The sequence below is a fragment of the Acanthopagrus latus genome, chromosome 6, assembly GCF_904848185.1.
Source record: "Acanthopagrus latus isolate v.2019 chromosome 6, fAcaLat1.1, whole genome shotgun sequence".
Lineage (NCBI taxonomy): Eukaryota > Metazoa > Chordata > Actinopteri > Spariformes > Sparidae > Acanthopagrus > Acanthopagrus latus.
The window spans coordinates 13,045,114-13,063,565 of NC_051044.1; the positions used below are offsets into that span (position 1 = coordinate 13,045,114).

At 39.7% G+C, this 18,452-nt stretch overlaps 2 protein-coding genes across 2 annotated transcripts in view; one reads left to right on the forward strand and one right to left on the reverse strand.

Moving 5' to 3' along the window:
- syn2b (synapsin IIb) overlaps positions 1-18,452 on the forward strand; it is an 84,957-nt gene that overhangs the window by 54,837 nt on the left and 11,668 nt on the right. The window contains exons 6-8 of the mRNA XM_037100797.1: positions 13,756-13,818; positions 15,331-15,473; positions 16,776-16,850. Coding sequence (XP_036956692.1) covers positions 13,756-13,818; positions 15,331-15,473; positions 16,776-16,850 — 281 coding nt within the window. The remainder of the gene's footprint in view (positions 1-13,755; positions 13,819-15,330; positions 15,474-16,775; positions 16,851-18,452) is intronic.
- On the reverse strand, positions 111-12,239 carry LOC119020971 (metalloproteinase inhibitor 4-like). Its single transcript, XM_037100798.1, has 5 exons — positions 11,795-12,239; positions 3,519-3,616; positions 3,040-3,154; positions 2,511-2,635; positions 111-2,222 (listed from the first exon to the last, which is right to left on the reverse strand). The coding sequence occupies exons 1-5, from the start codon at positions 11,931-11,933 to the stop codon at positions 2,025-2,027; spliced, it is 675 nt and encodes a 224-aa protein (XP_036956693.1). The 5' UTR covers positions 11,934-12,239; the 3' UTR covers positions 111-2,024.

The following is an 18,452-nucleotide window of genomic DNA, read 5'->3' on the forward strand; positions in this document are numbered from 1 at the left end:
TAGGACGCTTGTAAAGAAGTGCAAGAAGTTATAACTTAATCACAATTATTTTCCAAAATGTAATTTATTGTTTACATGAGCAGATTAAGCTGCTTATTGAGGTTAGATTACAAAATAAGACGTGTAAAATAGTGAAAAAGTTGTAAATAATACAAAAATAATAATGTTGTCGCTTATTTGCTATATTCACTTGATCATTTTCAAGGTACTGTTTAATACAAATATGAAGTATTAGAAATATATATTGTTCTCTGTAGACATCAGAGTCCTTTTCATTTAAAAAAAAATGTGCTCCTACTTTTCTGTCTTGTTAGAAATATTCTGTCGCAGCAGAAACCCTCAAAAAAATCCTCATTCAATTGTTTTTCCATGCTGCTGTCACCCCTGGGATCTCACTAAATGTACAGCAAAGAGTATTATTTTCAAAGAAAGAAGAATCAAAGAGCCACACTTTTCCATTGAGACATTTTATATACAATCTTTTTTGGTACATGGAAATAGAAAACTCTATTTAGACAGAAACAGAGACATAAATACAAACCCAAACAATTCTTTCAGTATAAAACAAACATGAAATTGTTTGATAAAACTTCACTAAAGCCACACAGTTGTTATGCATTGTTATCACATCAGTCATGAAAGTCTAAATTATTAATATATTTAACATGAGTCAAACCTGTCAAATAACTGCACTGTGCTGCTAAATTGTATTATCTTATTGTCGAACATCATCCTGATATAATCTTTAAATAATGGTTTAAGTGATAATTAATGCAGTATAATCTGTATGACTTCAGTGAAGTAATCCAGTAACAAGACAGGGGTCAATTCAGATTTGTGTCTTTTAATTAATGTTCAAACATTATATTAAATGACGGCTATAAAACAACAATTAAATCACTAATAACAGCTCATCCATGAACATCAGTTATCTCTCTTTGTGTTGGTTAACGTGTTGTGCCAAAGTTTTTACTTTCTTTCTTTTTTTTTGAGAGAATTGAGAGTTGAAGAGATTCCACTTCCTGTTTTCACAGAGTTAAAAAATAAAAAGGGGAATTGAACCTTGTCCTGTTACATCATTTCCTCGAAGGAGAGGTGGCTTGGCGTCTACAGGTGGCAGTGCTGTTGTTTAAGCGCTGGATTAGATTTTTGGCACAGGAAATAGTACAGAGTTCAACCGAGGAAACTAAACACGCAGAACCACAGGGTGACACATTCTACGCTATACAACAAGATCCGGTTAGCCTTTAAAATGTTAATTCTCACTAAAGTACAGTATTTACATTCTGAGTGTATAAACTGTGATGATTTAGATGTACAAGAAGTATGGTCAAATATAATTAATATGTCAGATTTTGTCAAAATACAATTAATTGGGGGAATATCTGTTTTTGCTATGTACAGTGCATTTTTATTTGCATGGGACAGTTATTCAATAATATATAAAGGTAAAAATTCAACACAAGCATGTGTTGGGTGGAAGGTGGCGGTCCTAATGTCTACCTGCAAACATTTAGCACACAGAAGATGTTTTATGTTAAAGTATTGTAGAGTACATTTTATTGTGGAAGTGTTGGCAGCTTTTTTTCTTCAGTTTTCTTCCTGTTGTTTTACAGTTAATTAAAAACCCTTTTGGTAAATCCATAACCTAAATTCCTACATAACCTACTGTAAGGTATGCATAAACAAAGATGAGCCTCAGTATTTGCCAAAGGGTATGCATTTACAAGAAAACTATTCTTATTCCATGGAAAAGTGAAGAGGGCTGTGCAAGAGTGAATAAAAGACTTGGAGAAATGTTGAAAGCCCCTTGCACTTTATGAAAATGATCAGTGCTGTAGAAAACATCTGAAATCTGCTAACAGAAGCTTAAAGTCGGGCTTAGCTCCGTCAAATGTCAGAATCAGCCAATTCTTCAATGAAAATATGTTGCTACTTTGCGCGCCGAAAATTGAAAAGCAAAAGCAGGAAATGTTTGAATTTGCGGGAGTAAAATGCAGTAAAATGAATGTCAGGGTCACAGGTCAAGGGTCAGTCATGTCCAGGAAGTCTTTCTCAGGTGGAGGTCCACCCCGGTACCAGCTGCAGGTAGTGTCAGAGCGGCGGATGCAGGCATACTGCCGAGCCTGCTCCCCATTTAGACTGTTGTCCAACAGCCAGTCAGTCCACAAACACTCGTTTTCTCCTGTGGATGCACACGGCACTGTGTAACAGGTGTTGATCTGAGGAGAAAAGAGTCTTTGGTTCATTTGGTACTCCTGAAGTTAGCCTCGTCTGTATTGTGAATAATGTGACTTTCAGGGTGGAAAAGATTGGAAGGAAAGAGATCACAACAAACTTGCCATTGTTTTGTGGCAATATGGGAAGAAAATTTTGCACAAGATGAGTTGAGACGTGACCTTTTTTGCATTATGAGCTCCGCTGTTTTGTTTCTTGAGGCGTCTCTCAGACAGACAGAGCGGGACAAAAGATAAATATGTATGAATAGGGAATGAACAGCTCTTACTCACTCTGCATTCACAGCCCATCTGGTATCTGTAGTTGAGATTCTTCTTCTGTGACAGTGACAAGTTGTCCCAGGACTCTACGAGGTCACACTGGCCAATGGAAATTCTCCCATCGCTCCACATACTTCCTGTTTCAGGACATCACAACACAGCCACCCAAATGTCAAGTTTCATTCTGCAAATCGAATGCTGCTGTATTTAACAGCTTATATGAATATTACAACAAGACTGTTTTTTCTTTCTTGACCTGCTGATCATTTGTGCTAAGCTAAGCTTGAGAGACATGAGAGTGATATCGATTTTTTCACTTAACTCTAAGCAAAAAGGCAAATAGGCCTATCTTCCAAAGTGTCGATCAATTCCTTAAAAGAGAAAAGCCATTCAGGCAAAAAAGAAATGACTGCCACTATCACTCTGCCGCATATTCCAACACTGAAGTACCAAGTTAACATTACTTTACGTGCTTACTTTTCTGTTGCTTTTTGCTACTGAAAGTGCAATATAAAAACTGGCCATAGCTACTCTATCGTACCTGAGATCAGATAGCCTGCTTTATTGTTGGAGTCCAGCTTGACGCCGCACAGTGAGGAGAAGACTGGAGTGTACACGTACTGGATGTCCTTGGCCTTGTCAAACCCTTTGAACATCTGCACACAGAGACATTCAGAGAGAGGAGAGTATAGATGGGAGGGTATTAGTCATGTCTCATATAAATTGCATCCAGTGTATATGTTGCAGCAATATACACAAGAATACTAGCAGAACTAAAAACACTAAATCTCAAATAAGTGTGAAACCAACTAAAAAAATAGAAAAAAACTGGCTGTGAATTAAAAATATAAATGCCTAGATGGATTTAAGGCATCTGGGCTGACACAGCCGGTCAGAATTTGTACTTTTCCAAGATAAATCAGCCAATACACACATGTATCACCCAGCTTTACGCTGCAGCCTAAACAGTAAGAAAAAAAAATATGCATGTCTGCAGCAGCAGCTGTCCAGAGATCTCACCTTGATCATTTTTATTTCGTATTGGATCATTTTCATGTAAGGTGAAGAGCTGTTGCTAGGCGACACAATCTTCTCTCCAGAGATCTTTGCTCTTATCACTGTCAACAACAAAAAAAATAACAAAAAGAAGAAGACGAGAGAGGAGGATTAAGATGAATTGAAATGACAAATAGGTACATGAAGCACGATAAGGAGGTGATTTACTTGGCAGAGACAATGGAGACATGCTGAATTATGCCTGTGATAGATAGATAGATAGATAGATAGATAGATAGATAGATAGATAGATAGATAGATAGATAGATAGATAGATAGATAGATAGATAGACTCCTCCTCCCTCCTTTTCTGTCAGTTCTCTTGTCACTCGTCTTTCTCCCCACACAGACAGTGTAGCAGTCCCTCTCAGTAGTGATACCGGATGTGTCCCTCTTCTCCTCTGGGAGGGAAATCAAAACCCACATGGAATATCAAGTAGCTCTCTGCTTGCACACTCCCATTAAACGACTCCACACACACACACGCACATATTTGTACAGTATATACGGCACTACTACAACACGACACACGCGCTTACTCAAGCCACACCATGTTTGTCAAAGGAGCTACTTTCACATTATTTTTCACCCATACTGTAAATCAAGTAGATGTATCAGGATAGCTGGTCTCTGGGTCTCATCAAGAAATTGTATAATTGTACAACCTTTCATTTAGAGTCAGAGGACTATCAGGCTGACACCGCATCATTAATGTTGTACGTTTTATTCACATTGACCACACTTGTGCCAAATCAAACTGTATGATAACAGACTTCACTGATTCAGAACGACTTTTTTCCTTCCATCAAATTTGCACTTGACATCTACATTATTCATGATGTTAGCTGAGAAATTAATTTCCCTGTCAAACATTTGCTTTAAACTAATGATACTGCTGCAGCTCCAGCAATCAGGCATGATTAAGTTTATTATTATACTAGCTTTCTGTCAGGTTAACTGATATCTCCGATCAAAACATCCTACACAGTGACTTTGAAACATGGCAGACAGCTGTGCTGCCAACAGGAAAGGAGTGACGCCACATTAGAAACTTAACAGGAAATGTCAGATATAAGCCTCCACTGTAAAAGAAGCTGCCATTTAACAGTGGATAATTTTTCGAGAGTCACAACCCTGCAAAAAGTCTAGACGAGCCACAAGATCAGATCACTTTATTTCTATTCAAGTTAGCTGGGTGCTAAATTGCGGGTTGGTTGGCTCAGACAGCAGAGGTCTCTCTATGGGCCGCACAATGAGGAAAACCTGGGGAATTTTATCACCGGAAGGTTTCCAGATATTAATGTATTGTCATTGGTTTATGGTAACATTAGCATCTCTGTTCTCTTTAATAGATTTGTGAAAGTTTACATTCTTGCAATTCAAAATTAACTTGCCATCTGCTACGTTCATAGGTCAGTCTTCATCCTTAAAGCCTCATGACATTAACATTATTGTGATATATGAACAATAAAGCATAAATGTAACACGTCCAAGTAGGTCTCTGTTAGCTAAGTTGCTACTTTAGCATAAATCAGTCTACTGTAATACCAGACCTAACTAGGCTGCTAGTTACTATAGCTCTAAAATTCAAGAAGAGCAGTGTTTTCTTTTTTCCCAATCTCCAATACAGACCATTAACAGACAGAGATTCCAACATTTGTATGATACACACGCAGTGTTTTAGCACAGTATCATGTAGCCTAGTCTGTGCCCTCAAATACACATGTGAGGCACATTTACAGTGCTCTCATTTCAAAATGATTCAGTGGGAAACATTAAAAAGTCAGCTACAAACCGTTTTTAACCAACATTGTGTGCTTAAAGCTAGCCATTCGAAACTAATTATGTTTGCTGGCAACAGAAATGAACGTTTCTGGCCAGAAATGAAAAACTCTCTTTTGCCAACCTGTGTATGAAATCACGGACTCAAAAGAAAGGCTTACTAACAATTTCAAAGTGAAAGAAAACCCATAGCGTTATGTGGACTACTGTGTGAAGAGGTTAAGCTTGACAGCAACAGTAACTAAGGGAGTCTTCCAGTGAAATTGGTTGCTTTTGTAATAATCACATTTTTTTTCATCTTGCTGATTGCTTGAGTTGTTGTTTGACCTGGTGAGCAGAGACGATTTTCAATAAGAAGCCTGTAACGCCCATAAACACTGCTGCATAACTGTCACTTCTTCTCTAACAGAGCCAAAACGACCGCCTGTAGATGCACCACAAAGACAGAGAAAAGCTACAGTATAATAGAGCGAAAGAGAGAGAGAAAGTGTGACCCAGCACCCTGCCTAACCCTCACCCTCTCACACAGCTACACAAACCACCCACTTATTTTTGCATTTTCACTCATCACATAACTACACCACAATTTTCTGTGTTGTTAAGAAGAGGAGGAGCTCGCTGGGTTCTGTGAAATTGGTTCAGGAGAAAAAGAACCAAACACGCCAGAAGATAGAAAGGCAGGCAGACAAACAAATAAATGCAGGCAGAAATTGAATTTGCTGCTTCGCCCACAGCGAGACAGCCCGTCCACGGATCTTCATATTATACAAAATGTCAGAGAGCACAAAGTGCTTGCTTCATACAACTTTAATATACTTCATTCACTGCATTATTCGTAGCCCGAGGCTCCACAAGAGCGTGGCAGACAACTGAAAACATGAGAGCCGCAGCCAAGAGAAATACAATACTGCTGTGGATAAAATGGAGATCCAAGTGAAGTAGAGATCATCTTTTCTCCTGACCTCTTACATGTTACAAGAACAAGTACACTTAAAACTTGCATGTGGACATGGATGACATGTAATGTCTTACAATACACATCACAGTGTCTGACCTCAGAAGGACACACCTGCCTGTAAACTAACCTACACACACGCAGCTGTGACCTTTAATATCCAGACAAAGAGTCGGAGCTCACTCCCATTAACTTGTCCTAACAATGCAGTGTCGCAGATGAATCTGTATTAATCCTCATTGTGTTCAGTAAATTTGACATTAGTGTAGCTGCAGCCATAAAGTGCCGAAATACATTTTGAGCTGCTTGCATTTTACTCCAGTATTTGCATTTTGTGCAACTTTATACATCCAGCATACTTCACCTGAAAGAAGTGTACTTTTTACTCCTAAAAGATTTCATACATGCTAAACACATGCATATCATCTTACTGCTATTAAGCAGTACTAGTATAATAGGTAGTAGTATTGCAGTAGTTATGACTGAGTTGTTTTTACTGTATTTATCATAAATATTACCTCTCTGAGTTTGATTTTCTTTTTAAAACTACGATGCATCAGTAATCAGGGCTCCAGAGTGAGACTGTTTTGGTTGCAGATGCGCCCCAAATATCTTTGAGGTGCAACTTAACATTTTCACTGGCCTCACTGGTGCCCCTGAAATTTAGCAGTTCTGATGAAAGATAAATATGCAGCCTGTCAAAATAGTTTTTGTGGTTTATTGTCATGTGTGCTTTGATTTAAATGAAGAAAAAACATTTCACAGCAACAGCAATCATTAAGGTCACATGTTAACTTAAAATGCATTATCGGTTGCACCATGTGCTGTGAAACCAGTATATAAGTTGGTCTGGTGCCCTGATCATTTATTACTCAATGCTTACAATAATTATTATACATTTTGCTTCCCTGATTGCCATTTTTCATCTAATTAGAGCCTGACTGATACTGGGTATTTTAAGCTGATGCCAAAAATAGATATTTGTGTTTAAAAAGCAATAAATCAGTAAGTATTGATTTATTTATTCATAAAATCACAACATAAACTTATTTGACAAACATATCTTGATAAACAGTTTTGACAAAAAAAATGTACTGAGCAGGACATTTTATGGTTGAAAACTAAACTTTCATTTGTGCAGTTAAGTTGTTTCTTACTGGCCGACATATAAACCAGTATGATTAATTTGATGATAGGCAAGTAGACTCTGAAAGAACTGCGAAATTACTTCTGTTTGAGCATAACCCCACCCGAATATATACACACTGATTTTTTTACATCGTTTTTTTGTTTTTTTTTTCTCCTACATTCCACTGCTGCTTAATGGTATTCAAAAAATGCAGCAGTATCTTTTTGCTCTCCTCCTCAACTCTGATTTCACGACTGACTGACACAGAAGTACACTGTACAAGCGATGGCTATCACATTATTGCCCTCTTTTGTTTGGTTCAGCTCTCTGATCTGCTCTTCCTCTGGCAGGAAGAATCATATCTGAGAGTGGATGAAGTGCTTTGGCAAATTAGCCGCCCCACTTAAATCTCCTCTTCTTGAGTAGAATAATGAGTCTGTATGTGGGTTGTTTATGATAATGAAAACACCAACACATAACCACGGATCAAAAAGTTGGGAGTCTAAGCATTGGCTGCAGATCAGTGCAACATGGGGGAGGACAGAAGTTGATATAGTAAATAAACCAAGCACAGTTAATCACAGCAGATCAGTGGTTTTAAGCATCTGTTGAGAAGCTTTATGCCCGGTCCAGATGAAACTGAAACAATCTGGGTTGGATCACCTTCAAGGCAGTGTAGTTTTCAAGCATAACTGTACATTTCTAATTTATTTTATCATAGAAATAACATGAAATAACTGAGCAGCGAAGCTCCAGTTTGCTGTCTCTTCCTAAAATGCTTCTCTTGGCCCAGATTCTCCGAAATGTTCCCCCCCCCCCCCCACCTCGACATCTTTGAACTGCGCAGGCTAGGTTACCCGCTCAATTCAGCTGCTGCAGCTGTGTTATGAGCAGGAATAAGGACAGGGCACGCCTGCGGGGTGAAAGTGGCTGTGCATCTGCCTCAGAGCTGCATAACCAAAGAGAAATATTGCAAACTTGTACCATGAGAACTGATGTAGTAAGTAACTTCCCCCCCTCCCTGATGAATCGGCACCCTTGTCATGCTCACAAAGCTGGACTGTCAGCGGGCTTTCACACTGATATTGTTAGTATGCAGACCATTAGACCAAGCCTATAGACATGGAAATGAAGTGGGGAGAGAGAGGGAAAGAAACAGAGAGAGATGGAGTAGGCTGTGTTGGCATGGCTTGGCCTCTGTCCAACACTCACACACACACACACACACACACACACACACACACACACACACACACACACACTCACACACACACACACACAATCTCAAATACACAAACATGGCAAGGGAATCGTCGAAGGTTTGTCCAGATGGGTTATTACTCAGATGTACAGCTTTATTCAATGGGCTCATCGACTCTGACAGCACTGTCAGGTCAACTGAAGGCCACCACCAGCCTATGCCTAGAAAACAACCACTTTAATCACAGAAGCTCTTACTGTAAGTGAGGGATTTGTCTGATTTGTTATTCATGGGCCTAAATAAGTTTCATCCTACCTGAAAGAGGCCAGTGACTCTTGTGTCCATTCAGAGGTGGACTCATACATTTAAAACTAAAAACACAGACCCGAGCAACCCGAGCACACCCCGAGGAAATGGCATCTAATTACTGAAGACCCTGCGGTTAATTGACTAATTGTGAACTCCCTCTGGTGTTCTCAAGCTGCTGGTTCTTACACAACATATGCAGTTGAGAAAGACGAACCACTAAAATGGAAAAAAAAAATCCTTGAATTCAAACAGAGGAAGACAAATAGATTTTAAATTCTAGGTAGTTACTATCAGTTTCAGCTGATGGAAACTGTTGCTAGCAGGGTCCACTGTTGCTCTGTAGCTAGCTACTTATGATTACCTCCATGAGCTGGTTGAAAACTTCTTGTTGGGCTGACTTGTTTCTAAGACAATAAACATGCTCGATATTATCACAGATATATTGTATCAGCATGTTGCCTGATGTGTGCCAATATGAAAGCTTTTCTTTTGCAAGGTTATAAGGCAGATGAAGATGTGTGAGATCATTAATAATTATGAGTGCACTGATGTCATTTTCTTCTAGTCTTAGATATGGACTTTGTGGCAGCATGCATGATATCATGCTAAAAGACAGAGGTGAAGCACCATTGCCTTTGTGCCACTGAGTAGAAGTAGTTAACTCTAGTACATGATAAGGGGGAATTTAACACCAAACTGCAGCACAGAAGTTATGATAGTTCCAATATTTATGCTTCATTGTTTGCCATTTCAAGCTGAATTGTAAGACATCTTTGAAGTGACTCTCAGTGCTATATAACACTGTCTCGGGGCACGACTGCCTATGATGGGCTCGTCGTTGTGTTTACTTCCCTGATCTGATTCAGGACATGTTACACTGAAAAGACACAACAGCTGAAACGTCTGACAGTAGCACTGATAACTGACAAGACCTGTAATCCCACAAAATGACGTAGATAGTATATAACCTTCTGCTTGGTCTTTAAAGTAATGCTTCATTAATGTTGCCAGTGTGGGATGTACATTAGTAAGCCAAACATGCTAATGTTTGCTGCTCACTTGAGAATGGAAACACAGTTAAATCTTTGATTCACATGTTTGCTCTTGTGGTTTTGGTTTAGTAGAGAACAAAAAAAGGCCCTCTTCAACGCTTCAACATGTTGGGAAATTCACCATGTGACAGAGCTACTGAACAGCTGCTATGCTGTGATTGGACAGCTGCTGTTTGAGGCAAATGGAGAAAAAAATGGATCAACATTTGTTGATCAGCTTTTTGGAACATGCGTGTTAGGTAGCTATTGTCACCCCACACGCAGGGGGAGCAACACATTACCACAGTAACTTATGCTAACTGTAGCTGCCTTTGGCTATTTAGCTCAGTTAGCCATGCTAGAGTGGTATTATGAGACGGGACTGGCCGGGACTAGATTGTTAGCATGCTAACTTCAGTAGATATCTCTGCAACGCAATACATTTTGGTCCATTAACTTGACGTCAAAACTATAAATTCTTCATATTCTGTTGATGAATTTTTGAATTGTTGAAAACAAAATATACATACATATTGTACAATTAACTTCCAGTTTTCTGATGCTGACTGCACGATTTAGGCCTACATTTGACTAACATGCACCAGGCATTTTGTTTGTGTCCTGTGTAATGCATAAAAAAACAACAGAACAAAAGACCAAAAGATGATCATGAAACTTGCTATACCAGCTTGGACAAGAAAGTCTAGACTGAGTCTAGACTGAGAAAGTGTAGTCTAGCTCTCATGTGGGCCTGAGATCTGGTCCAGGTTCAGGCCAACTCACTGTCAGTCCTGTAACTATACCTTGACGGTGGAGAAAACAAAAATAATCATACTTGCAGGACCTCCATCGCACTCTTTTATGACACACTTCACATGTTTGATTCTGTCCTAAAAACACTGGCCCAAATATGCTCATTGTGTTCTCATAACCCAGATCTAATTTGCTGTTACGACGGTTTCAAAAACAGGCCTCAGCCTCCATTTCATACTGTCTATTTCTGAGACACATTTTTTTAGCACTTGGAAGGTGCCGACCCTCTCTAAATGGTAAGCTGGATACAAACCAATTAGAGAACAAGACTTAAATCCCCTAAATGCGATTTCTTCTTCTACTTCCTCTTTCTGTCTGTCTCTCTCTCTTCTGCTGGAGTGTAACCTTTGACAGAAGCACATACTCCAGCTTTCCACAGTCTGCAGCCAAGTACTCAAAGTCAGAGCAGAGTGTTGGTTTTGGCCTGTGCTTAGACAAGAAAGAACTGGATGATGGGGGGTGTCAGACAGACAGAGAGACAGACAGATAGATAGAAAGTAGGCCAGGGCCAGTTGGCGCTGACTGTTTTTCAGGTTTTGTTTTTCTTTGATGGCGAGCGAGAAGACTCTATTATGCAACTACAGAAAAACAGATAGCAGACTAGCCTGTTTTGATCTTGGTACATTATCCACTAATAATCCAACATACTAATTTTGTATGTACTTTATAAAGTGCTTTAATGACTTTTGTCTGCATAAAACTTCTAATTTCTATGAATTTGATTGGAACAAAACACAATAATAAATCCAAATTTTTTCAATTAACATCCATGCAGCTCAGTCCTGAAGCTCTGTTGATTAGTTCATGTCACGGTAGCCTTGCACTGTAGACTGACACTGTTAAAATCACAGAAAACATAATTAAGTGCATCAGTAAGCCAAATCATTAAGACGTCTCCCATTTATAAAACACCCTTTTGGGTTAGTGCATAATAAGTCATTTTGATTCAGCAGCCTTAATATTCTTTAATTTCTCATCTGAGTCAACAGAAATCAAACTGCTCGTCAGTTATTTACTTACCGATCTCGGCGCTGCAGAAAAGCTGCTGTGGGTGTGCTGGGAGGCAGCTACATCCCTCCACAACTTCCTCCATGCCTGCGCCGAGCAAAAGGAGCACCCAGAGCCCCAGACACGCACTCCGCTCCTGGGACATGGCCATGACGACTCTGACCGCTCCAGCACTCGATAAACACTCAGCAAACCTCTTCTGATCCTGTTAAGTTCCGCCGGGAAGGCAAATCAGGCCGGCAGTCAGCAACAAGGTGGGGGTGGGGGTGGGGGGGTGAGACAGCTGAGTTGAAGTAGTGAGATGAGCTCTGCCGAGCTGGAAGGCAGCTGTGGATAGAAAATGTTTTCATAAGTTTAAAGTACACCTCTGAATTCAAGCTGGAGCAAATTAGTTGAGTTGGAGGGAAGCTGCTGCTGCTGCTGTTGCTGCCACCTCTCTCTCTCTCTCTCTCTCTCTCTCTCTCTCTCTCTCTCTCTCTCTCTCTCTCTCTCTCGCCTCCCCTCTCCCTGTAGACAACACACAGAGAAACTTACAATAGTTGGATCCCCTCACACTCTGGTCTTGAATGCTGAGAGGGTCGCACACAGGGAGCCTCTTATGTACTCAACAATTTAGGGACAGCCTCCTCAAACGCAGGAGAGAGAAAAAAAACTACCATCCTTTGCCTCCTCTTGTACCCTCTTTTGATGTCCTCCCTCTTCTCTCATTGGCTGTTGTGAGCGTATTCATGCAGTTAGTCATGAAAACTATGAGTTATTAAGGTATTGTTGGACAGGTTTGTGAAGCAACGATTAAAGATGACCTTTACCTGCTCAAACAACGCTTTCTAAAATGCTTTTTTGGAGAGCGTTCAAGAGCGCTGCTGTGCTTTTCAGATGCAGCCTTGTGATCGTGTTTGCAGCATCTGAGTCATAAAAGCACATCACGATTTTAAAAGGTGCTGTCGATTCGTGGGTAATTTATCACCCTTTTAGTGGGAAATTGAGCAGTTTCACGTCAAGGCCGCATATCTGAGTGCATTTCAGCGCAGACAAAGAAACTACAGTACAAAGAAAACTTGAAAAAACGTACAACAAAAACACAATTGCTAATCATTTGTGGATCAGAACCAAACAGAGCAGAGGTCATGCAGTGTTAATACAAATATCCTATCTACATCCATTTTTGAACTTCATATTCATTTTACAGTGTCAACACACCCACTTATCCATATCTTACTATCAGTGATGGATAAAACAGCTACAAACAGTAGCGGTTTGATCCATCTCTCTCTCCTTCAGCTATATGGAGCGTTTTAGTGACTTTCGCCCTCAAGTTGACTGATTTGGTTCACTCTCACATTTGGTGTGTGCAGCATCTGACAGTTGTTGAACCGACTGCTCAGAACCAAATTTCATGACAAAGTTAGCAACTAGCTGATGTACACAGTGGAGCATTTAGAGCAAGATATTTCCCACATGGCTGGTCGGTCTCAGCCAAAACAGAGCAATGATGACAGCAAGACTGAATAAGTTTGTCAACTGACTAGAGGCGAATACATGCTTATGATGCTCACTGTCTGCGGAGTGTGTGAATAGGCACATGTACACAAACAAGCTTTTCGTATCGACTTCATAAGGTTATACACATGCAGGGCGGGGAGAGTTACCTAAAAAATTCTTTCACAATATAAAAGAACTGTTACTTGATTACTTACCATTACTTTTGGATAACCTCAACACCAAACATATGCAGATAAAGACTAAGGAAATTGAATATTAATAAGAGGATATTCATTTAATTTAAATAATGAGCTTCAGTGATCTTTTTTTTTTTTTTTTTTTTTCAGTGATCAGGCCATGAAGGCAACATTATCTACACAGATCTGTGAACATGCTCCCAATAAACACTTGTTTTTCACAGCAGGGATTTTCCAGTGTGCCGATGTGTTGGCGCAACAGCTGTAGTCACTCTGTGCTCTATTATTTCACAGATTACAACACCAAGTTTCCCAGTAGTGGTGAAGATCGGACATGCCCACTCTGGAATGGGAAAGGTAATGTTGCTCCTCTCCTCCTCAGCCATTTTTACAGCTTTCATACTGACTCACAGTGCTGGTACATGAAGGGTCTGACCTCTTGATATCAGCTAATGGTAAATGCAGAATTGTTGATCAAATCATAGAGACATCACACCGTTTTTTTCTTGTTTGAGTAGAAGACACTTTTTTGCTTTTAGTAAAGTGGGGGGAAATAGCTGCGTGATGGACGATGCCCACCCATTAGACTGTTGCATTACTTGACACATGGCCATTGGGAAGTGCTTTAAAGTCCTTCTGTGTGCCCGGAGATAGTTGAATTCTTTATATTAAGCTGTAAGAACTGTCTTGAACTACAGCGTTTGTAATGATTGCTCTGGCATAACTACTGCACATCTTTTCTTCTCCTTCCGTACTCCTTTGCTCCTCTCATTGATTGACAGCTGTGTTAATATTTTCTGGGTGGAATCAAGCTGAAGTGTTTATCCACTGTCCACCACTCCTCATCGATCCACCACACTCCTTTCCCCCCACCTGCTAAATCTGATATTTTGTTATTGTCCACTCTCTCCCTCTAACCGGGGCCTCTTATCAGCCCGGTCCTTTTCGCCTTCCTTTATCCAGCCATCCCATCTCTGTCACAACCTGTTTTGTGCTACAGATGTTGCTTTTGTCCCACAAAAATCCCCCTTTTATGTCTTCTCCCTCCGAGCAGAAGAGTTTAGCAGACAATCATTAATGATAAGTACAGGGGCAGAGCACAAGTACAATCATTTCCACTTTTCGATTTAAGTGGGCCATGTCACTTCTAGGTCTTTGACAGTGGCCACTGCTGTGACTGTCAAAACACAGTTTCATCCATGTAGTCATTAATCACATCTGCAGACAGTATTTAGACACTAGCTACGAATGCAAATTACAAGCAGGATGTCACTCAAGGACAAGAGCCCTTATATTATTCAAACTATTCACACTCTTTGCGTCCAAATTGTGTCCTTGTGTCCTTGTGTCCAAATTTAATGTTAGGCTAGTGGCAATCTTCTCCTCTAACTATCAGCAAGAACTATAGTAGCTATTTACCTTTGGACAGAGACAAGCTAGCTGGTTACCCCTTCTTCTACTCTTAATGCTATGCTAACTGTTAAGCTAACTGTCTCCTTGCTGTTCATCTTCATGTAATATACAAATGGCATCAATCTTCTCAGCAAACTTTAAGAAAGAAAACCCACACAGAAGCATCTTTCTAATAAACAAGTTATTTAATAAACAACGAAAAAAGTATTGATGAAAGGACCAAGTGAAGCAACTGTCATTTTATCCTTAAAGCTACAGTATGTAAGTGTTCTGTTTGAAATGTTCTCTAAAGCTAGAGCTAATTCCTACAGCTATGAGACACAGAATCCTGTTTGAGGACATTGTTGCAAGCTGATCAAACTTTCATCAAAAAATATCCCTGTATTGGAACATAAGGTATATAGGCCAGCCTTACTGTGAGCTAATGGTGTTTCTCCATGTGTTACTCCTCTGTAGGTCAAAGTGGACAACGTGAGCGACTTCCAGGACATTGCAAGTGTGGTGGCCATCACTCAGACCTACTGCACCACAGAGCCATTTATAGACGCCAAGTACGACATCAGGGTCCAGAAGATTGGCGCTGACTATAAAGCATACATGTGGGTGTTGCTCTTTCTCCCTAATTGCTCTTTATATTGTGTGTGTTCATGTGAGAACTGTACAATATGGACATGTTGGCTTTGTAAATGATATTTTGGGCTCAGGACAAGTGCACCAGGAGCCACAGATTAATGTACATATGTCTGAGCATCAGCTTAGCAAGGTGACATGTAAAATCCTCATTTAACCTTTAAATACAGGGGTGTTTTTCGTCCTGATTTGGCTCTTATATAAATATCCATATTTTAGAAAAGCCATATATTAAAATGATATTGCTTGTTAAGTTATTCAGAAAATTATTAACAATAACATACATGCAAAAATGTATTTTTGGATATATCTCAGCATAGCCTTACATATTTCATCTGACACATAGTTTGCTGTAACTCATAGACTGGCAACAGCCAAGCCCAAATTAGTCAGGACAATTACCACAAATTACTTGCCCAGGGTGGAAATTGGGCCATGAAAAACACTTAGCACTAAGTAAGGTTGAGGCAGTTGAGACAGATTTATAAGGGTCCCTCACTGACTGCTATTCGACGGCGTCATGATTGTTGTCCCATTCAGAGCTCAGAGACAAAAAAAAACAAATCAGTAGCCTTGGGTACGTCACTATTTCCTGAGCTGCTTGTTATCAAAACTCTACAATGTCATAGAAAATGCTGCTGTGCTCTCAAGCTGACACACAGGTGCTGCAACATGATATTTTTGTGACAGTAAACTAATACAAACGTATTATAACAGGGAGACAACAGTGCCATCTTCAGGCAGTAAAGCACATCACACATGCTAAATATCTGCATCTAGCAAACCTCGAATAAAAATGTAACGCTATTGCGTATCTTGCGTCTTTGTGACCGTGTGGACCTTTTCAGAAAAAAAACAAAACAGCGAAAATTGTTTAAAACCCTTATTTGACAATGGACACCAGAACAGGATTAACGTGTGTGTTTAATTTAATGATAAGAATGAATTAGCCAGGGTGCGCTGTAGTCCCTGGTCTGTTACGTGCAAACCTGCAGGCTACATCCACTGTAAAACAAAGAGCCGGTGCTAACTAGCCAATTTACCAGGATGCTAATCTGCTTGATAAGCTGCAGCTGTGCATGTTGCCTGTATACGCTGTATTCTTTTGAATTCTTCTTTTAAAATTTTCTTCTCAAGCTAGCACTGAAACGACACTCCTCCTCCCTTTCCTCCTCCTCGTGCTACAAGGTTGTCTAAATCTGTCTTGCCTGTAATTTGTCATTTCTAAAAGTGTCTGTAATAATTTAACACATAATTTCCTCCTCTTCCAGGCGAACATCCATCTCTGGTAATTGGAAGAGCAACACTGGATCTGCCATGTTGGAACAAGTAGCCATGACTGACAAGTGAGCACTCCTTCTGCATTAGTGACGCTCAGGCTGCCCTGGTGTCACACGTGTCCCGCTCTTTTTGTGTTGTGTCACTGTTAGCACACTCAGAGGTCTGGTAATCAGTTGATGGAATGTAACACAAGTACATAAGTAAATTAAGTCAGAAGTGAAATTTGGGGGTACTTCTACTTCCCTTTAGCATTGACATTGTCTGCTACTTTATACTTCGATTCTGCTAGATTCTGGAGGCACATATTGTACTTTATATTATATTTTTCATTCTACTACATTTATTTGATAACTTTAGTTACTAGTTACTCTGCAGATTGCCATATCAGAGCCAAATATGTGCATTTTTAAATGTATTGGCAGATAAAAGAAAAAGAAAAACACTGATTCAGATGATAAACAAAATGCTGAATACTGGATCTTGTAATCAGCCAGGTCGATAAACAGTCGACCCATAACACAGTATAAAGATATGTGTGAATATATGTATAATTTACTTTTGTTTGTACTTATCAGATACTGTCAGACTTTTTACCCAAGAACTATTTATATGAGAGTAATATTTTAAAACGATAAGACAGAAAATAAAGTGGTTTGTGATAACACAGGGTTCTCCATTATCAAAGGGTAAATGAAAAAACATTTTTATGTTTTCAATTTGAGCTGCTCTGTTCGTGGCTAAAAATCTGAATTATACACCTTTTCACTGCATCTATTTTGACCTGTCATGGCAGGAAATGCGTAGGTGTAATTAAAAACAATAATAATGGATGCTAGCATGGCTAACAGAGACACTGAAATGGAAAAGAGACTCATTGATATTAAGGTACAACTGCATTTTTTTCTGCAAAAGCGAGTGAAAACATAAACTTCAGATTCAGATTCTGATTTGTGACACAGTTGCAGCTCAATTTTTTGCTCATTTGAACTCTCAACTCAACTCTCTTTACATTGCCACTTCCTCAAGCCCACACAGAATGTCGCTTCCCCACTTTTCCTCATCAAAATAGATTATAAAATGACCTTATGGCCAGACTGCAAAACCAAAAAACATAACAATCTGAACAGGCTTCATTAATCTGCATCAGCAAGTAACACAACAGAATGCAGAGACTTTAAGCCTCACAATTGTGAGCTAATGATCCTTTTTCGAAGCTGCAGAAAAAGCTGAATACCTGCCCTTGTCCAGCTACATTATCCTTTTGGCCATTATTGATGTGTTGTTTTTTTGCCCTAGTCTGATTATATGCAGTTTTCCAGACAGTAAGTCAGTGAAGCTCTTTACAGATGCTCTTTACAGAAGCCAGCAGCAGCACCTTTGTGGTCTCCAGCTGATGCAGCCTAGGGTGAGAGAGGTTCTGTAACAGGCTCGCTGTCAGGATAAACTCTCTGAAGAGCAACATTTTCACGGATGTACTGTGCTGCAGTGATACACAAGTCAATAATTTTAAGAAAGTGGTGTGCAATAGCTCAACTTCATTTTTTTTCCTGACACAGGATGATCTTAGGTGGGAAAAGTTTCAATTTGCGGCTGTTTTTTGTACAGAATCCTGCAACGTCTCTTAACCCAGGCACCCAACTTTTTTATTTACTGTATGCTGTTTGTAG